Consider the following 21,078-nt stretch of genomic DNA (forward strand, 5'->3'; position numbering starts at 1 on the left):
AGCGCTTAAAGCATTTATGATGTATGGATTACCATGGGTACCTACGCAGAATTTTGTGTTAAATGTGTCAGTCTTATATTCTTCTTATTCATACACTTAAACTGGCATTTACGAGAACAAAACTGTATTGTTAAAAGTATTCCCTTGCAATTCATAAGCTAAAATTCTTGTAAATGCTGATGGTTTTGACTGAACTTCCCTTTGTACGCAATACAAGACTTTCAGTACGGGCTTCGGGGGAAATGTGACAGAAATCATACCGGTGGTTTTCTGCCATCTTTTTGTCATTTGCGCACCAGCCCAACTGAGGTTTTCCAAAGAAAGGATCGAGCACTTCCCTGGGCAGTTTGGCGACTTGCGGCTACCTCATGGTAACTCATATTTTCCAACCAGTGCTCTACACGGGACGTCGGCATGACCGCTCGGATTATTTCAGTTCATGGTTTATAATCTAAGAAACCCCATTAAACTGAAGCTACACCGTCACTATGACTCACATCTGGTATTTAAACAGTGGAGTTTCTAACTTTTAATTTACGCATCGTCTTCTCCAAGACCGCAGGTAGCCCGGATTTCTTCCACTGGCCCTTTATAACTTACGCTTGGATTTTGTATCTATTCAATACTGATTTACAGTCGCTTGTTTCCTGTCAGTAGTAATGCATAACCGCCCCCCCCCCCCGCACTGCAAATACCTGCCGCTGACCTTAGATTTCCATTCATAGGGAAACAACGTCATTTGCTCACAAAGCTGTGAAAACATCTGCATAGATAAATGTGATTTTTGTTATACCTTTTAGTGAGAGAGCGTTAGTGAGCTGCTCATGGCGCCGGAAGCTGGAACAGCCAATAGATTTTACTGAAGTTCTTTTTACCATTGTTTTGTAGCATTTGTACCACGTTTTTGTACCATTGGTAGCTATCAACAGCTAACAACAGTCTTTTTGGAGAAATACTCATAAAAGGTGTCTCAGCGATTGCAAGATAATTAACATCACACTATGTTGCTCTTACACAAAACAGACAAGACGAGATGCTGAAGCCCCTTGCTAAGCGGTAAGGTGTCTCTGGAACATCTCTCAGGGTCCATCTTACATCCGCCACAAATCACATCATAGTGACGGCTCTCGCACGCCCCCGGCGTCGCTTTCCCTGCGCCGCTGCCAACCTAAAGGGTGTCGGCACCTGCACTTCCAAATGAATGCGGGGAAACTTCGCCAAGCGATTATCTCGAGGATGGGTGCTGCTGTGCCCATCAGTTATGCATGAATCATGCAATGGCTTTCAGGTAAAGGACAAAAACAGGACATACCAGCAAAATGATGTTTATTGGCAAGTGTGTAAAGGGGCCAATAACTAAAAAGAAAGGATTAAAACATTTAAAATAAGCTTACAGTTAAACTATTAGGCGATTGCTGGAAACTTCCCTTAAACATCTGCGATGGAAAATGTAACTTAGAGAATAAAAAAACTGCACAACCAGGCTCAAGTGTCCAGTAATTGTCTTTGATAGTGGAGTTGATGGCAACTGATCAGACATCCAGTGAAGAGCTTCATCTTTTAGGCCAGTTATGCCTGAATCCCCTAGGGTGGAAAAAACAGGAACGTTTCAATGAATGGGATCAAACAGCCTTAAACACTGATCGTTTTCAGAGAACGTTATGCTGTCACCTCTCAGATTTTCCTGATAAATAAGACATGCTCTTGTTTCCCGCTGAAGGCTTGATTTTTTGCGATTTTGATGTTTTCTACAGAAGGAACAATAAAGGGATTTTATTGGTGCTTTCGTTAAAATGCTCAGGTAATTAAACTGTGACATATGAAGCCTGAAATACCTTCCGACCGGGGCCCTCAGCGTGTCTGTTGGGATCAAACTGTGTTCCCTCTTTTGTTTTCCCACCTTGAGGTAAAATAAATCAGGTTAACGTGAGATGAAAACACCCAGTAAATGACAAATTGTAAACAGAAATCCTGAAAGGCCCAATTCAGCCCTCGTCCGGCTCAGATTCTGTTTAGCCTTAACTGAGATTAAAATGAATAATATAAAACCTACATATTTCTGAGCACCCAGTTGTTTTTGAAGTCAATGACCTTAAGGAGGTGAATCTCTCATACAGGCTCCCCATAGATTCTCATTCAGATGAAAGTAACTCGCATTAGATTTACTAGTGTGTGACATCAAAATATGTTTGGTGCGATTTGAAAATTCTGCGTATTTCTGTCAAAAGCTTCATCAAGGAATTAACTGGAAGAAATCCTGACACTCCAATGGGTGACTGTAGCCAGGATACACAAAATGCCACAGTGGGGGGGGGCATTGTGGATGACTGACGTACCACTGAAAACCTTCAGCTGTGCCTGACTGTAGTCGTATGGCTTGAAGGTGCCAACAGGCGGGGCAGAGTCCGGGGGGGCTGGCTTCGCGGCTTTCTTCTTGGCTTTGGGGGGCTTTTCAGGAAGGTCGTCTCTGTCACCTTCTCGCTTCTTTGCTCCCTGATTGGCTGCCATCTGTCAACAAAGATCAAAAGACAAAAGAGGATCATAAGATTCCTGAGATCTACAACCATTAACATACTTATCAGTTTAAGGATGTTGTTTGTGGCGATGCTGCTACAATTGCATGCATCCTTCAGAAACACGAGTGTGTATGTGTGTGTGTGTGTGTGTGTGTGAGAGTGTGTGCCTGTGTGTGTGTGCCTATGTGTGTGCGTGTGTGTGTGTGTACGTTACAGCGCACGGCCCCCCTCTGACCTGGGCCTGCTGCCGGACGGTCTTCACGTCCTTGAGTGAAGCCTGATAATCCTGCTCCACCTTCTGCTTTTCTTCTGAACGTGAAAAACACGATGCTTTAAAGACCACAGGGACAACAAACACTACAGTACAGCAGCTGAAGCCTGAATCTTAGTACAGGGAGCAGTGATCTGCAGGCAGGCACTGGCAGGGTCCTGTACACAGACTACAGGAGCCCAAAGGGACCCTCCTCAGGCCTTTAACAGCGCCTCCTGTCAGTCGTGGGCACAGTAAGCAGTACTATGGACTGAAATACGACGAAGAGCAGAAATGGAGATACTGTAAATGACATTTGCTTTGAAATAGGTGGGGAAGGAAGGCGACATTATAACAGATATGATGAGAGAGAGAATGGGGCCTCGCTAGCTATCAGGGAGCGGCTCGCACCCGCCGCCTTCCTGGCCGCCTCCTTGGCCCGGACCCGGGCTTCCCGCTGAGCCTCCGCCTCCTTCTTCTGCTGCTCCATGCTCTGCAGCTTCCACCTGTTACTGATCTGATGATAGAAACACAGACTTCACTGTCAGGTACCATGCACAGCCCTGTCTGCATGCGCATACAGGCCCAGACTGCGCACGCAACAGCCGTGTCCTGCCTGGGACACACACCCAGATTCTTAGCCGCTACGCCACCTGCTGCCCGCACTGCAGCACAGCCTCAGGCTCCATGCATATTTAAAATGGGGGGGCAGCATAAAGGCTAATTTAGCCTTAAAGTAAAACCACCACATACCTCGTAGACTTTTGATGTTGGATCGTATTTCGCTGTTTTGGAGATGTGTATATTATTATCCTTTGAGGGCAAGTACTGAAACATAGACATGCACAAACCAAATGTCAGGATGGGAAAATGAGAAGATGCTGCTACTGTAGAACGCAACCTAAGCAGCGAGCGAGAGACGGGCTGGCCTCATACCATCCTGAAAGGGTTCTGGAAGGATTCCATGATGCGGCACGCTTTCTGCTGCGCCACGGTGAAGGAGTCCCCGCCTTCTTTGTGCGAGTCAGGATCCTTTTTCCGAAGCAGGTCAAGAGCAGACAGCAAGTGTCAGGAAGAGCACCATCAGCACCCTGAGCCTTTAGGAACCAAACGGATCTTACCGCAAAGAGCGTGATTTTGGCGGAGGCCGAGAGGTGACTGATAGCTTCTGTGTCCCCTGTGTTGTCGTCCTCTGAGAAGAGCACGCCTCGCTTTTCCTCAACCCCTGAAGAAAGGAGCATTAAGGCATAATCGCTCTATTCCCTCTGCCAGCCAGAAGGGCAACCCTACAGTGCTACCCTCCCTACAGTGCTACCCTCCCTACAGTGCTACCCTCCCTACAGTGCTGCCCTCCCTACAGTGCTGCCCTCCCTACAGTGCTGCCCTCCTTACAGTGCTGCCCTCCCTACAGTGCTGCCCTCCCTACAGTGCTGCCCTCCCTACAGTGCTACCCTCCCTACAGTGCTACCCTCCCTACAGTGCTACCCTCCCTACAGTGCTACCCTCCCTACAGTGCTACCCTCACTGTAATATAAAATGGGCTCCTCTAAAAATACATTTTCTCCTTAGGTTTCATCAGACTGGCCAAGCATCGTCAAGGCAGGTCAGCATCTTAACACCCAGAAGCTCATTGGGATTAAACCATCATCCCGCCACTCGGAGGGACGTCCAGCCCTCCGTGTGAGAGCCGCTAGAGCAGGATCTCAGCCCAGTCTGTGGGTCAGTCCAAACTGGAGGCCCCCCGAGGACCAGCTTGAGAAACACTGCTCTAGTCAGTAACCCCTAGACCAAAATACAATGAAATCGACATGGCTGCCAGTCAGCGCCTCACCGGGACTGGGGGATTCAGGGACGCCACTTTCAGAGACACGAGAAGCATCATGGGGTCCGAACAAGGAGACCTCCGCCTACCGGAAAAACCGTCATGCGGCACGTTACACACACGCAAGCAGACAAGCAGCGTCCCAAAAATCTGACTTCACACGAACCAGACACGGCACCCAGACACGGCACCCAGACACGGCACCCAGACACGGCACCCAGACACGGCACCCAGACACGGCACCCAGACACGGCACCCAGACACGGCACCCAGACACGGCACCCAGACACGGCACCCAGACACGGCACCCAGACACGGCACCCAGACACGGCACCCAGACACGGCACCCAGACACGGCACCCAGACACACCTTTCTTTTAGGGGTAAATCCTTTCTTCTTTTCTGCCAAGACTTCAGCCTGTTTAGAGAGCGATCCAAAAACCGATGAAGAGACAGGAACAGAGTCAGACTGGACCAACAGCTTTGCGGCAGTACGAGAGATGAGCATGTATCATCGTTCTGCAATTCAAGTCAAGTTATTTATGGAGATTCTCAGAGCCTGCAGACTCGTGCTCCATTCGGAAAGAGGCTGTGCGGTGGCTGAGGTTTTACGGAACAGCGCTGCTACTCTTCAAGCAAAAGCACCAAAGCTGAGCCTCTGAGGAGCGATAAATGTCAGCTAGACCGGCATAAACCGTACAGCTGCTCACCTTAAGCAGGGGCATGTCGCGAGCCTGCTGCACCAGCAGGTGGAGCTCATTGATCTGCTGCAGCACCAGCGGAGGCACTGGGTTACAGCAAGCGGCGACGCCCTGGGGCATCCTGCAGCGAGGAAAGGGCAGTTAGCGCCAGTGCTAGCAGGACGCCCAGCATGACCATCCAGGTCTCCTCACGTTTCACGGCCCACGACCTTATGGACACACTCAGTATTTTATTGCCACATGTCAGGTGACCTAAACCGACCAGTAAGATGGTGAACAGGCCTGTGTAGCATCCACAGCAAAGGAGGGGGACAATCAAACCACAGTCTGCACAGGTTAACACGCTTCGAGGTTTAAGCGACGACTTACTTTGGCAGCTCTTCAGAAATCTTAATCATCATGTGGGTGGGCAGGATATACCTGAAAAAGGAACAAGCAAGTCAACATGATGCACATCGCTAATAGCCACCACAAACATGCTGGCCCTATGGCGGCAAGCACAGAACCACAGCCCATCAGGTATTACGCAGAGTCATGATATAAAGACACATTTCAAACAGAGCAGTTGGGTAGCAGTACTTTGGAATAACTGGAAAAATGGCACACACTAGTGGTATGAGATGGATTTCTTCAATGTCCCTTGGTCCTCATATTCACGCATGCACATTTATTAGAGCATATACGGCAGGAAGTCGGCATGCGGCTGCCCCGCCCCCTTACCCCGTGCTCTCATCCTCCTGCCTGCCCAGCCTGTCTCTCCAGGCGTACAGCAGCCTGAAGGCTGTCAGCTGCTGAGTGTTGAACGTCCTCTTCTGCTTGCGGTAAACCTCCATGTACGAGTGTTCTGTGAACAGGGGCTTTACGTACACCTGTTCAGGGGCACATGCGTGTGACGTGTTTAACGGCATTCATCACATCCAGCTCTGGACCCCCTACTGTAAACTATATGGACGATCCTAACAGTAAGTGCACCGAGAAGATAACCAGCTTAACTAGATGGGTCAGAATAGAAATGTGTTGGACAGGTACAGCTCAACGAATGGATGAGCAGAGGTGCGACTGCTGCTCCTCTGCTGTGTCTGTGGCTGCTTTTGGTCGCTGGGGCCAGGCCAGCTCACTGACTGTAAAGGCGCAGGGAGAAGCGGATGTGCCGCAGGAGGCGTCCGAAGCCCCCAGGAGGCCCCCGAAGCCCCCAGGAGGCCCCCGAAGCCCCCAGGAGGCCCACGGTACCTTCAGAGAGAGGTCCCTGCTCCTGAGCCACACGGACTGTACGAGGCTGTGCTGCCCGTTCGCCGCCTCGAAGAGGTCGGCCCTCATCCGGTCGTAGATGTACAGCAAGTAGTGTGTGTCAGCGCGGGCGTACTGGAACATCTCCACCGGGAGGGGCCTGCAGGACACACACACGGCGGCCGTCATCTGCCTCAGGGCGGCACAGGTGCTGCCAGAGGTCCAATTCCCAAGGCAACACCAAAACCATCTGGTAACTATGGATACCACAGCAATGCATCCTCCGATTCATTTGTCTCCAAAGAGGGGCGCCATAGTGGAGCAGTGGCTTGCACTGTTGCCTCACAGCCCTGGGACCAGGGTTCGAGTCTGTCATGGTGGGTTTGCATGGTCAGTGTAGGGTTTCCTCCAGTTACTCAGGTTCCCCCCCCCATAGGTGCCCGGCGTGTGTGTGTGTGAGTGCCCGGCGTGTGTGTGTGTGAGTGCCCGGCGTGTGTGTGTGTGTGAGTGCCCGGCGTGTGTGTGTGTGAGTGCCCGGCGTGTGTGTGTGTGAGTGCCCGGCGTGTGTGTGCCCTGTGATGGTTGGTGCCCCATCCTGAGCTGTTCCCTGCCTAGTGTCTCCCTCACCCCCATATCATCTAACAAGCACAGCAAAAACTACCCAAAACCCCAGTAAACTGGAGCGCCGGCTGCTGAGGACAGATACAGCCCCAAGCAGCCAGTACCAGCAAAGGCTAAATACAGAAATAACGCTCCACTTCATGTCAGTTGTAATGTCAAAGTGCTACTTGCTTTCACTGTATTATTATCTCGATCGCCTATTTTTCATGGCTGTCTGTACTGGGTGCGACACAGTGAGCATTTCCATAACACCTGCCGCAGACACACTAAAAACATGAAGTATTTTTTAAAGCAGAACTTGTCATCCTGGGAGTGGACAGCAAAATATTTAAACCGGCAGACAGAAAGAGCTGAACGACACACAAAAGCCCTGACAGGTGCCCTCTCTGTCCTCTTGTAAATAATCACATCGCTCTCTGACCCGCCAGCTTAGAGGAGAACAATGGCAGCAACCCAAACCAGCCACCAGTGTCCCTAAAATGATGCCTCTTCCCTCATTTGGCAGACATGCCTCAAAGCATGTTGGGCATTATCATATTTAAAGCGACACCTGCTTTATTGTAAACCAAAGAGCTTGGCAAACCGGTTTGTGACTGACAACATTGTAATCCAGGTTTCAAAGCTTACTTTTTTCCAATGCATAAGATTCAGTCATTTAACAGACATATGACTAAGTAAAACATACCACGTGTCACTGTTCATTGGACGCCGCACATCTTGGAGGGTAACGGCCATGACGGGATTACCTGATCCTCCAGTCTGCAAGCTGGTAGCGCTTGTCCGAGCTCACATCGCAGTAGGTCTTAAGCAGGTGGTCCAGAGAGTGCCGGCCCAGGCTGGCGGCACGGGCTGCCTGGTGAGTGTCGAACAGCTGCACCACGTACAGGCCGAAGTCCCTCTGCAGCCACTCGACGTCCGAGTCTGCGCCGTGGAACACCTAGGGGGCAGAGGGAAAGTCAATGACCAACGTCCTACGCTACCCCCCCTTAGCACAGGAACCCACAGCATCACCAGGATAATGGCACATCAAACACACTAACGAGAGTTTGGCAGCGAACCAAGCGGCGGAAACGTAAACATCCGCAGTGACAACCTTGACGATGGAGGGATCGGTGAACGTCTCGTTGAGGATGTACATTTCGCTGCGCAGCTCAAGCGTGTCGATGATGTAATCCTCATCCCGCGTCGAAATCTGCATCAGGCACGTAAGGCCAAGGAAACTTCGGTAGGAATGATGCTGGAGGAGAAGAGACAGTCAGCAAACCACTGGGACCCCCTGACATTAAAGAGCCCACCCTACCCTACCCCCACGGTGCCTCCCAGTGGTCACACACCTCAAGATCCACAGCAAACTCCGACGTTTTAGCCAGCCTCTCGTTCAGAGCCACCAGGTCCTCCAGGGTGTCAATGAACTTGCAGCTGGTCTCAGAGATGGGTTTGAACATCTGCAACACGCAGGTAACGCTGCTGAACTGCTACGCATCGCACCCAGAGACCGGTTTAAGGTTCTCTACAGTTCTTTGTGTGTTATGCAGTTATTTCAGCTATTTGTAAGCATATCTTATAAAAATAAACTCAAAAGAATAAAGGTTAAACGCCTACAAGGATAATTACTGTGACCAATTCTCAGAAAAAGGACTATTTATAGAAACAAACAGTACTGATTGGAAAACAAGATTGATAATAAATGATTAAGAATCCGAGCCAACCAACCTGTGGCTCAGGTTTAGACACGAAGCTCTCTGGCATCGACAGGTGGTCCAGCTCATGCTGATAGGGGTGGGCGAACCTGTGGGAGGAGAGGAGATGCCATGGCAACAAGCGTCAGTGATGCACTGGGAGAGCAGGCAGCCTCAGAGACCTGTTGCGGAGCCCCTACATGTCATCCATGTCCTCCTGCGTCCTCTGCTGGTGCACAAAGTCAGCCAAGGCTGCGGGGATGTCCAGATCCTCCGGCCTCTCCTTCCGCGAGCGCTTGTTACTGAAATCTGAGTAAGGATTACAACAAACAAAAATGCAGATTCTGTATTTTGGAGTCAAGACAAAATTAACAAAAGAGACAAGGAGACAGGCTGAGCATACAGGATGGGAGGGGCTTCATGGCATTGGGCTTGATGAAGATCTTGGAGACAAATGGCGTGTTGTTGTTGTCCACCTTCTCCTGGAACTTGAGCTGTGGCCTTGGGATGTTCTTGGCCTGCAGCAGCCGGAAGGTCTCACTGGCAGATTTCCGGGCTGGGTCCCGCCCCTGGAGATGAGTCATGCCAGGCCTGAGTCAGACTCTGAGGCTGCGACTGCAGCTCGACCCAGAGCCCCACATACGCCGATTACATATGAGCTTCCTGGGGGATGAAAAGTCTGGGCTTACTTTGCGGTTCCAGCTGGACACAACCGTCTTGGGCGGCTGGAAGCCCACGGGCATGACGGGCTGCTGGCTGCGGTTCAGCCCCGAGGCCTCATCCAGCAGGATGCCCTGAGGGGGGAAATGCCCAGCAGAGATTAATGACACAGCAGGTGCCATGATGGCTACGGAGCCTCTGGACAAAATACAAAAAAACAACTTTTAATCACTGCACTGGCAGAGCAAAATAGACACGTTTCTCAATCAATGCTTTTTTACATTTGCAAAATCACTCCATTTCTATTTAGTGTCCACCAATCTTCCATTGCTTATCCAGTATTGGGTCACTGGTGCGATCTACTCCAGGAAGCACAGAGCTTGAGGGAGAGGATGTCCCAAGCGGATCTGGCTGCAGAACAGTGGGCGACGTCCACTGTGGTGTCAAAAATCACACGACCTCCACAACGTTATACAAACACAACAGCACTGGATATGACGTTACTGTAACATCAGGAACTGACATTAATAGTCTCTTTTAAAATATGTATCTCCTATTTCGGTGATGTTAGTGCAACATTGGGAACGGATGTTAATGTCATTTAAATCTACAGGAACGGATTTGCCGTTTTGGTGTAAAATTCTCACCTCTGTGTATTTTAAGATATTAGGAGAAATATCTGTCTTCATAAATTTAAAGCAAACAAAGTGCTATCTATCTACGTGTTCAGCCTGCTGAGTTCTCCTGAGTTCTCCTGAGTTCTCCTCAGCAGTGTCGTGTCCGGCCCTGATGTGGAAACCCTCCTACTGGAGGTCGCCCAGTGTTCTGCAGCCAGACCCTTCTCAGATGTCCTGGACAGGATGACAGTCCATCGAAATGCCCACACTACTCACATACAAGACACACCAAATTTACACAGACAGAGCATATAAACTCTACGCTGTCCATATTCATCATATCAGCAGTTTACATACCACTCTTTCAAGTATAACATCATTGGAATCCACAACTAGGTCAAAGCTCTCCTCCAGGCCTGTCAGTCTGTTCTGGTCGCGTGTGAGTGGTCTGCAGCCGTGATGTCGCATCAGCTGACTCATGCTGAAAACCAAGCAGTTTATGTGCATTGTATAGCATCAGAGCTTAACCTCTCAGCTATAAGGGATCTATACCCATCAGAGAACACCATCGCACCCAGCCGGCCCAGAGGAGGTCTGCTCAGACTCACCATTGCAGGAGCCTGTCCCCCTGAGCTTCACAGAAGCTCCGGAAACCAGGAAAGCTGCGGTAGAGGTCATATTCATCGCCAGATTGGGGAAGGTTGGAAGACGCCTTCGTGACAGAAACCACTGTTCCCAGTCCATGCTGAGGACGCAGAGAAACACGGTCACTCGTACCCTACCCTTTACGCGCGTAAAGTATTCAATATAGTCAAATACAACATTGCACAAAATTTAAAAATCTATATAATTAGACTGAATGACAGCAATATAATTATACACAATACCACCGTTTTCAAATCAGGTATTCAGACATACATTATTTGTTCCGAGGGGGAAATTCAATGGGCACTACCGCTCATGGCAATTTCTCAGTTTTCCTTAATTAATTATCATAATAAAAGCCCAAACGCCACGCTGACCAGCTGTACACGGGCTGCGAGTACATGCCGTCAGCAGGAGCACGCTGCTCAGCACTGGGGCTACTGGCGTAAACCGACGCACCACGGATTACACTCACACCAAAGAAAGGTCTACTAACGCAACGAACCTTCACAAAAGCGTCTGCGTCCTTAAAACCCGGAAACATGCTGACATTGTCTTTATCCAACTCCTGCGCCGATAACACGGCGTTGCTTCCTTCAGTCTCCATCCCCCTAGACGCCGCCATTACGGGACTTTGTAACAACGCGATACGCGAGATTCTCAGAACGCAGCGCATGGAGGGCGGTGCGCATGCGTCAGATGCTGCAGTTTGCCTGACAAATAAAAAATGGCCATATGTGTATATATATATATAATTTTATGTCTAATTTTTTTGTATGTGTACATTTTCAGCTTAATCTTTTCCAATGAATGTAAGATTTGTTTTGCTATTGAAAAATCAACATAGAAAAGGTGGGTGAAAGCCCAGGATGGATTATCAATTCAGATTAACCTCAGCATGTTTTTGGACTGTGTGAGAAGCCACAGAACCCAGAGGAAACCCCACAATGACACAGTTGGAACATGCCAACTCCACACACATGCAGGCATGTCAGAGACTCAAACCCTGGTCCCAGAGGTGTGAGTATTTCACCATTTTACTTTTGGCTTTAGACACAACAAGCTGATCCCAAGGAAATAAAACACCTTCTTGGTTTGTATTCTTTCAACCTGTCAGTGATACACTTTTGGCCCAGGCCATTTGGAGCTTTTTATGCTGAAAAAAGTATGTTAAAAGCAAAAGTGCATTTTCACAACTTTACATTGTCTCAAAGCTCTTTACATTGTCCCTGCCCAAAGCAAGCCAGAGGTGACAGTGGCAAGGAACAACTCCCTAGAAGGAAGAAACCTTGGGAGGAACCAGACTCAGAGGGGGAGCCCATCCTCCAGGGGGCAGCAGAGGGAGTACAAAATAGCAAAGTCCCAGTTTATTAAGTAACACTGTGTATAGTCCAGATATAAATATGGAAGGTTCAGTGTAATTATGGAAGCTGATGTTAGGACAGGCTGCTTCCTTCAGTGGGATGGAGTGATGATGTCATCCAGCAGCAAGCAGGTGTGTGGTCAGGCTGGGGGGGCAGGGAGGGAACTGGCCACCATCAGGTGCTCCAAGACAGAACTGAACAATGCATTAATAAAACTAAGAAGAACAAGTAGATGGAATTATATACAGTATTATGTAGTATAGCGATAAGGAGGCTCCAGCAGGTCTAATTAACTATGGAAGCTTTACTAGGTGGGAGATGTGGGGGGGCACAGGCACGAGGAATCCCTGAGCACCAGCACTCCAACAGCACATGGGGGACGTGAAGCCAGAGTGACAGCACTGGGGGGGGGGGGGGGTGTTTAGCCTTGACTTAAATATCGTGAGTGTGAATCTCAGACATTTGCTGGTAGACTATTCCATAACATTGGAGCCCTGTAACAGAATGTTCTGCAAATAAATGGCGATTGTGACACTCCAGGCACCGCCAGGTAGCATACCCATTCAGAGTGAAGCAAACGGGGGGGGGGGGTTCTGGAACCAGTAGACTGCTTTGCTGAGACCATTCAGTGCCTTATAGGTAAGCAGTAGCACCTTGTAGTCGATACGAGACCTAACTGGGAGCCAGGAGAGTGAAGCCAGTACAGGACTGATATGCGCATGATTCCAAGTCCTTGTTAGGACTTTTGCTGCAACATTCTGCACCAACTGGACTTTATGTAATGATGCAGAGGCACACCCAACCAATAGGGTGTTGTAATAGTCCAGTCTAGAGGTTATAAAATTGTGTACTAACATTTCTGCATCCTTAAGTCCACTGTGCTTGCATTGACTAGACAGCTGTCAAGCTTTGTGGTCTCAACACCTGGGGCTGGTCTAGGGCCCAGTAGTAACAGCTCTGTTCTCTCAGCATTTAACAGAAGGACGTTACTGGCCATCCAGCTTAACTTCAGCCAAGCATCCCTCAGTCTTTGACAGCTGTGACATCTCATCTGTTTTAACAGATGTGTACAGCTGTGTGCGGTCTGCTTAATGATGAAAACACATTCTGTGTTTTCTAATGATATCCCCAAGGGTCAGCATATGTAAGGTGAACAGTAGTGGACCCAGAACAGAACCTTGCAGAACACCATACCACAGTTTGGAGGATTCATTGTTCAAACGAACTGGTGACAGTCATTTTGATATGAGGGGAACCAGTGCAGTGCCTGTCCTTTAACACCAACCAAAGACTCTCATTTGCCAATAACATCTCAGTCAAAAGTATTAAAATGCTGCACATAGACCTAGCAGAACTAGCAGGGACACGCAGCCATCATCAGCAGCCACAAGCAAGTCACTAAAAGTAACTGAGAGCCAGTGCAGTGATTAAAAGTTGTTTTTTTGTATTTGTTTAAATTCTAGCAGCAGCATTTTTAAATTACAGCTGCATAATGTTTTTCTTTTTTCAAAAAGGCAAGTCTGACAGAAATTGAGTATAGATTAATGTGCAATTTTAGGGAATATGCAAATTATTGTAATGATTTATGATTTTGTTTTAATTAAAATTTACATTAAGAATATTTTAATAAGCATACAGATGGTTTCAGGCCAAATGTCTTGACATAATTAAGATTAAATTACATTGAAACATTGTTTCTCTTAATATTACCTTCCACGAATAGGTAATTTTTTAATGAATACGGTCTGTTCATAAATCTGTCCTGTTCATTGCTTGGGTTTGGATTCCAATGAAAATCATAAATCACTGGACTGGTTAAGCAGTTAATTTTAAGTAGATGGATAGTTACTTGTTTAAAGTTAATCAAAGAAATGAATAAGGGCTTACTCGAAAGGACAGACTTCACTATCACATTTCAGCAACGAGTGATTGATTTTATTATAAAAACAGACCCTTTGCTCACTTTCATGTCACATGCCATCAGTGACGTATCCCTGAGTTTCCTGAGGATTCATGTTATTTCTCACTGAAGCTAATTAACAGTGGCTGTTTGTACAGCTGGTTTTTATTGCCATTACAACAGCCCAGAGAAACTAAATATTTTAATTTAATAAACATTATTCTAGCGAAAAAATCTCTTCCTGCTGGAATCATACCCAGTGATAAATGTCTGTCCTCCTAGACCCTCTGTTCATATTTGCCTAAGAATTTGTACCCAAATAATTAAAAATGTTAGTTAAAGTAGAATAAGCATCTTGACACCCTTTAGTCCTTGAACTGCAGTCAATCCCAGCCTTGAAATGCTCACAGAGGCACCATGTGTTTGCAATGTGCTATTTGCCTCATACAGTATGTACGTCATTTTGAACAAAAGCAAATAATAAATAGAAGAGAATGCAAATGTAAATGTCACAGATGCATCAACATCACAGCCCACTAATAAGGTGAATGAAACCACAGTAACCTTAGACATTTTTCAATATATTTTTATTTGACACAGAAAACAACATTTATTTTTTTCCACTGCTTATTGCCAAAGAAATCTACAGTGCATCATATTAACATTGTGTTAAACCAAACAGTCTCATCCTAATCGGTCCAGATCCCCTTACGTTTTGACCTTGTTACCAAATAAAAGGCAGGACACTTTCGATGTCACACCGGCTTAGGGCTTTGCCGTCCTTTGGCAGAGTCCGGCCACAAAGTGGGCTTCTGTAGAAAAGGGAGGACATGGGGGTGGGTCGCATCTACCAAAAGGGGCACCTGGGGGGGGGGGGCAGACAAAACAACGATCAGATGTGTTTGTGACTGCCTTCAGCAGGCTGGGTGGGCGACGAGATGGAGATCACAGCTTTCTGCAGCTGTACCTGCGAACAATAACCAAGTCCTTTAGCAAAACACGTCTGTAGGCCCTTGAGCAAGGCCTTTAACCTCCAGCCTCAGGAGAAGCTGCATGATGGTTGGCCCTCGGCTGTGACCACAGAGCAATGAAGAGCAAAATGGGGTAAGTGAAGAGACAAATTCCTATGCACCCGTACTCATTACTGTGTAATGGCCAATTATTATTATACACACATAGTTTACCTGGATTATCATGGCTGTTCATCACCAACTTGTCCCAGTTGCCACTGTAAAGGCTAATGCATACTTCTAAATCGAGCCTATGCCCTGACCTACGCCGCGATCTACGCCCTGACCTACGCCGCGATCTACGCCCTGACCTACGCCGCGATCTACGCCCTGACCTACGCCGCGATCTACGCCCTGACCTAAGCCGCGATCTACGCCGCGATCTACGCCCTGACCTACGCCGCGATCTACGCCCTGACCTACGCCCTGACCTACGCCGCGATCTACGCCCTGACCTACGCCGCGATCTACGCCCTGACCTACGCCGCGATCTACGCCCTGATCTACGCCCTGACCTAAGCCGCGATCTACGCCCTGACCTAAGCCGCGATCTACGCCCTGACCTACGCTGCGATCTACGCCCTGACCTACGCCGCGATCTACGCCGCTGTGAGCATTTACACTTGTGTGTCTCTGTCACTTAGCAATGACAATCACCAAATCGCTAGGTGATACAGTTTTGGATGTTGCATTTATCATCGTTCTGCCTTGTGGTATATTCAACTGTTGAATCACTCAATAGACAAAAAAAAATATATAAGTATCTATTTTATATATTTGTGTATATTTTTTAAGAATTTATCCTGTAGATAAATTCTTATGCATTTTCCCTTCTAAAGTTAGTATCTGTACTACTTTTTATAATTTTTTTAGTCTTATAAAGTACGAATTAACTTAATGAAGGTAAGTGAAATTGGCGCCGTCGTCCGGAGAGATCTGTAGCCCGGTTGCCATGATCCCCAGGGTGGGTTATTTAATGCTCGATATAAATATCGCTTCACTTTCAATCGGCGATATAAGTACACCTGGGATGTACGCTTTCTTCGCTCCCATAAAAAAAACTAATGCTATCAAGCAGACCAATCACAGTTCTTGCAGTCTGCGTCACCGCGACATGTAGTTACACAGTCAAGCTATAGATTAAGCACAGACGTATAAATCAGCCGTAACTTTGTCTCACAGGACTAAAGCAGTCAGACTAACTGCGTGCCACAAAGGGTTTGAAATGGCGGCACTGACCATCCGATGTAGCACTGGCACAGGTTTTCGTGTGAGGTGGCCTGTTTGATGAGGAGTTCCACCTGGGTGGGCACATCCAGGGTCTCTTCATGAGAAAAGTCCCGCCCTGGGAGAGAGACAATGCATGCCGCGATCAGGAACCGGACTTGTCTGTACTGAAGAACTGGATCTGATTGGTTGGTGTGACCAGCCAATCACCACGCTCATTAACTGTGCACACCATTTACAGTGAGTCACTTTAATGTCTGACAGGATGTCTGGCATCACATGGTAACTCACCGGTCAGCTTGTCTCGGACTCGGTTAATGATCTGTATGGCTTTTTTATTCAAGGCTTCTGGCTGGACAAGGCCGTCTCCGACTGACATAACAACCACAACAATGACATTTTAGACAACACATTCAGAAAGGCTATTTCACTGACATGTGCCCCCCCCAAAAAATTGCCACACATCATCTTGGCAGCAAATGTATGTGAACTCGCCTCATAAAACTTAAATCACAATCATATAAAAATGTGGTTTAAGTTTAGTACAAAGACCATGTTCATTTTTACGATTGTCATCTACGTTTCATACACAATGATTGTGGTTTAAATTTTATACTATGATCATGTTCAATCACTGTACAAACTGTATAAAACAAATAATCACATAGAAATGAACATGATCACTAATTCAGAACATGGTCATTGTGTTTCAGTACATTCTGTACTTAATACATAGGACAATCCTGAAAATCCACTTCAGATTTATCAGCCTAACAACATGCATTCATTTGAGCTGCACAAACGCTTTTAATCTCTGTGATCTGAGTTTTCAGTACTGTGGGTGTAGCAGACAGAGATGTACATGTGTGCGTGTGTGCAGTGGGGACACCCACTGAAGGAGTGAATAGATTCAGGCACGGTGGTTCCCGGCTTCTTGTGCGCGGTCTCTGCGAGGTTCACGCCGTCCAGGGCCTCTGCAGGGTGAGCGGAGAGTGAAGTGAGCTGAGTGAGGCACAGGTCTGGGCGGCCGTCATTCGGACCACCGTGTACAGAGCGTGACGAGCGGCAGACTCACCCACTGACTGTCCCGCACTGTACGAGTCCGTTCTGGTGCGGGAGCGCTTGTTCCCTTTGGTGTTCGCTGCGGACAGGCAGGGTGGGTCGTTAGCCGAAGGGAGGACGCGCAGTGTCCGTACGTGCCGGATAGGGCCCCTCCCCCCAAGTCAAGCAGCGGCCACTGTGCTCGTACAATGAGGCCTCCCGCAAATCATACCAAGGTTTGTGTCTCATGCCGCACAGCCGGTCATGTGACGGCCCCTTAAAGCTCATACATGGGTATTTAAATAAGCTAACCTGAAGGGGCAGGTGCAAACAGTACGTCCCTGAGCCGTAGCTATAATCTGAGTCTTTAGGGCGGTGGGATGGCCCGGGGGGGGGGGGGGCATACATACTGTCCATGAGCCTCCAGTTGAGCAGAGGGTCGTAGACGAAGGCTTCCAGCACAGCCATGACGCTGTCCCTGTGCTCACGCAGCACCTCCATCACCGTGTGGCATGTGATCCGGTAGTTTCCGTCCAGCCCCGTCACCTGATCCACACATACACACGCAAGCAGTGCCCTGAGGGCTCCACCCCACCGTTACCGAGCCCCCCCAACCCCCACACAGCACTCCAGCCCCACTCGTGTGTCCCTTACCTCCATGGCATTCGTCAGCATCCTCGTGAGTCTGAAGGGGATTTTCTCAGGGAATTTCTCCCTGGTCATGGCAACCTGGGAGTAAATGACAGCTCAGGTAACTCTGGTAGTCCAGGTCCAGGGAGTAAAAGTCCAGACCAAGATTTTATTTCAACCAACCAGTTGAGTATAAAGAGTCACAGACACAAAATTCTCAACTGGTTATGTGAAACAAATTCCTGGTCTGGAATGAACTCCCCACCTCTGCTGGTAAGTCATGTTCCTTATGCCATTCACAGCAAGGTGCAGAGTGTTACCTCGAAACAATCACCAAAGTCGATGTGGAGGATCTTCCCGCTCAGCCGGTCCAACATTAAGTTGGATGGGTGCCTGAGTACAAAAGGACTCAATGTAAGATATTACCACCATGCACTTCCTACCTTGGGCCTCTAGGGGGTGTAGCAGTCAGGGTACTCATGCTGTTCAGCTCTACCTTCTATCAAAAATCTATCACCAATTGGCATAAAACAGAGTTACTGGTGTCCTCACCTATCTCCAAGGCCCAGGATGTAACCCACCATGGACATCACTGCGAGGGAGCGTGTGTAATTGGTCCGTCGGTCAAACCAAACCTGTAGGAGAACCAATTGGCTTTCAGATCCACATGCTGGGTCCAGCACTCCGGCAGATCAGTTAGCTGATCTCTCTCTGTCGTTATTCTCCTACGGACAAAATGGCCACCTGACCTCTGAGCTTGGACTCTTAAGCCACAGCAGCTTGGCCAGGTCATCTCCCGCAGTGTTGTTGACCGCGTGCTCGAACACCTCCACCTTCTCCATCAGTGTCAGGTGGTCGTAGTCAGGGGCCATCTGTGAGGGGGGGAGACAGTACCCAGACCGGGGTGAGAACCCCCAGGGAAGGTGCGTCAAAGCCTCAAACACTGGGGGTAGGAACGAGTCTGAAGGCTGACACCCTGAAGGGACATGCGACTGAGCCCCAGCTACAGAAGCCCAGGCTTTTAGGCTGGACCCCAGGTATTCTGTACAAGGGCCCCCATGTTGCGGAGTCATAGCACCAGACCGCATTACTAACAAACCCCTGCGACAGCCATAAACCCTGCCCCGTTAACGCCTGTGCCCACAGGCCCTGCGGTTCCGCTAAAGGATCCAGTCATATCTGGACAGAGGAGAGTCTGCTATAGATCTGACATATAACTTCCATTCAGCCGCGATGGACAGCAGATGCATCGGTCCTGCCCTTCGGGCCCCGTACCCTCAGCATGATGCGATGCTCGATGTTCAGCAGAATCTTCTTCTTCTCCCGGTAGTCCCTGATCAGGGCGTGCAGTGTGTCGCAGTGAGGCACCCAGCCGATCAGGCCCGAGTTGGTGGACAGTGGGATCACTGCGTAGCGCTGGATGCTGAGGGAGAGCACAGAGAGGCGTGACGGGCTCTTTTTTAACAACTACCTACAGGCCTCTGTGACAAACTGGCAGCGGGGGTTAATGAGTGAAAACGGAGAGCCTAGAGGTTGCAGGTAAAATCCCAGGGATGGACCTGATATTGAGCCCACAGTCAAACATGAAGCCCACGAGTGGAGCCAGCCGGCGGGTCCCACCTGAGGTTCTTGCGCAGAGAGGCAGGGTCGTTGGCCAGCAATGTGTTGACCAGCCCGAAGAGCTGCATGACCCTCTCGTCCTGCCGCAGGTCTTCGTGGCCCTTGAGCAGAAACATGAACTCGTGCCCATTGCTGCCTGTAGGGGGCCAAAGGGGGAGGGGGGGGCATTATGTGGGAGTGTAAGCATGCTGAGAGGGGTGTCCTGGTGGCGACATGCAGACTGGGGACACCAAGAAAGCATCACTGAGGAAACATGCTGAATGACAGCACAGGTCTTAGACATATTTTACCATAAACCACACAGCTGATGTTCACCAGAGTTTCCTGTTCCACAGTAATGCTGTTATAAAGCTGAAGTCCATCTTCGTTGCTGCATTCCACACCGCTATTGGTCATGTTTGTGTCCTTTATTCCACAGCCTGACATCCTGCCATGTCAAGCACCAGTTAGCCTCCAGTGCAGCCGAAAAGAAGCTTCACACTAAGTGATGGGTGTCACTGTACGCTCTCACTGCCCACTCTGATCCACCTGCCAGGATTCATCTACGGGCTCCCATGGGCATAACACAGACGCTGCAGCGTGCAGTAACCCCACCCATGGTGGGTTATGAAGCCTCGTCACCAGTCATTTCAGCAGAGATTTGACACCTATATGCAGATGGGGACTCGGGGCTTACAGGAGAGCCCCCTCCACGGTGCGCCAGGGACTCGGGGCTTACAGGAGAGCCCCCTCCGCGGTGCGCCGGGGACTCGGGGCTTACAGGAGAGCCCCCTCCGCGGTGCGCCGGAGAGTCGGGGCTTACAGGAGAGCCCTCTCCTTGGTGCGCCGGGGAGTCGGGGCTTACAGGAGAGCCCTCTCCACGGTGCGCCGGGGAGTCGGGGCTTACAGGAGAGCCCCCTCCACGGTGCGCTGGGGAGTCGGGGCTTACAGGAGAGCCCTCTCCACGGTGCGCCGGGGAGTCGGGGCTTACAGGAGAGCCCCCTCCACGGTGCGCCGGAGAGTTGGGGCTTACAGGAGAGCCCTCTCCTTGGTGCGCCGGGGACTCGGGGCTTACAGGAGAGCCCCCTCCACGGTGCGCCGGAGAGTTGGGGCTTACAGGAGAGCCCTCTCCTTGGTGCGCCGGGGAGTCGGGGCTTACAGGAGACCATTTTTACAGCACTGTGTCCCCATCACTGCACTGGGGCATTGGGACCCACACAAACCACCGGATGGGCTAACCTGTTGGCTACAGTGTCCCCATCACTGCACTGGAGCATTGGGACCCACACAGACCACAGGATAGACTAACCTCTTGGCCACACCAACACCTCTTCCAGCAGCAAACCAACATTCCTAGTTGGTCTCCCATCCAAGTACTGGCCAGGCCCAAACCTAATTAGCTTCAGGTGGATTACATAGCCTGCACTGCGATGCTTTGCCCTGCTTTACGGTTACTGATAGACTGGCTTCCTGTCCACATCGTGAACTTCCATGCACCATGCTCAGACCACATTACACTGCAGAACACTACACGCCCTCACTGGATAACAGATTTATTTGTCAGTATTA

General features: G+C 49.3%; 2 protein-coding genes across 2 annotated transcripts in view; both read right to left on the reverse strand.

The window, feature by feature from the left end:
- Positions 1 to 1,309: 1,309 nt before the first annotated feature.
- exosc10 (exosome component 10) lies at positions 1,310 to 11,388 on the reverse strand. Its single transcript, XM_023793667.2, has 25 exons — positions 11,244 to 11,388; positions 10,702 to 10,838; positions 10,451 to 10,574; positions 9,506 to 9,610; positions 9,220 to 9,385; positions 9,017 to 9,125; positions 8,851 to 8,926; positions 8,472 to 8,582; positions 8,231 to 8,374; positions 7,884 to 8,074; positions 6,520 to 6,676; positions 6,010 to 6,158; positions 5,659 to 5,709; positions 5,299 to 5,410; positions 4,959 to 5,006; positions 4,598 to 4,673; positions 3,888 to 3,991; positions 3,703 to 3,798; positions 3,520 to 3,594; positions 3,178 to 3,283; positions 2,752 to 2,825; positions 2,337 to 2,508; positions 1,836 to 1,900; positions 1,672 to 1,748; positions 1,310 to 1,584 (listed from the first exon to the last, which is right to left on the reverse strand). Exons 1-25 carry the CDS (start codon positions 11,361 to 11,363, stop codon positions 1,554 to 1,556), a joined length of 2,676 nt encoding a protein of 891 aa, XP_023649435.2. The 5' UTR covers positions 11,364 to 11,388; the 3' UTR covers positions 1,310 to 1,553.
- A 3,184-nt stretch (positions 11,389 to 14,572) lies between these two features.
- Positions 14,573 to 21,078, reverse strand: part of mtor (mechanistic target of rapamycin kinase) — a 72,824-nt gene continuing 66,318 nt past the window's right edge. Inside the window, exons 47-58 of the mRNA XM_072713367.1 lie at positions 19,531 to 19,666; positions 19,186 to 19,333; positions 18,660 to 18,782; positions 18,463 to 18,545; positions 18,231 to 18,303; positions 17,935 to 18,009; positions 17,691 to 17,826; positions 17,315 to 17,380; positions 17,133 to 17,213; positions 16,531 to 16,611; positions 16,252 to 16,357; positions 14,573 to 14,865 (exon numbers count right to left, since the gene is read on the reverse strand). Coding sequence (XP_072569468.1) covers positions 14,850 to 14,865; positions 16,252 to 16,357; positions 16,531 to 16,611; positions 17,133 to 17,213; positions 17,315 to 17,380; positions 17,691 to 17,826; positions 17,935 to 18,009; positions 18,231 to 18,303; positions 18,463 to 18,545; positions 18,660 to 18,782; positions 19,186 to 19,333; positions 19,531 to 19,666 — 1,124 coding nt within the window. The 3' untranslated portion in view covers positions 14,573 to 14,849. The remainder of the gene's footprint in view (positions 14,866 to 16,251; positions 16,358 to 16,530; positions 16,612 to 17,132; positions 17,214 to 17,314; positions 17,381 to 17,690; positions 17,827 to 17,934; positions 18,010 to 18,230; positions 18,304 to 18,462; positions 18,546 to 18,659; positions 18,783 to 19,185; positions 19,334 to 19,530; positions 19,667 to 21,078) is intronic.

The sequence above is a fragment of the Paramormyrops kingsleyae genome, chromosome 6 (assembly GCF_048594095.1).
Source record: "Paramormyrops kingsleyae isolate MSU_618 chromosome 6, PKINGS_0.4, whole genome shotgun sequence".
Lineage (NCBI taxonomy): Eukaryota > Metazoa > Chordata > Actinopteri > Osteoglossiformes > Mormyridae > Paramormyrops > Paramormyrops kingsleyae.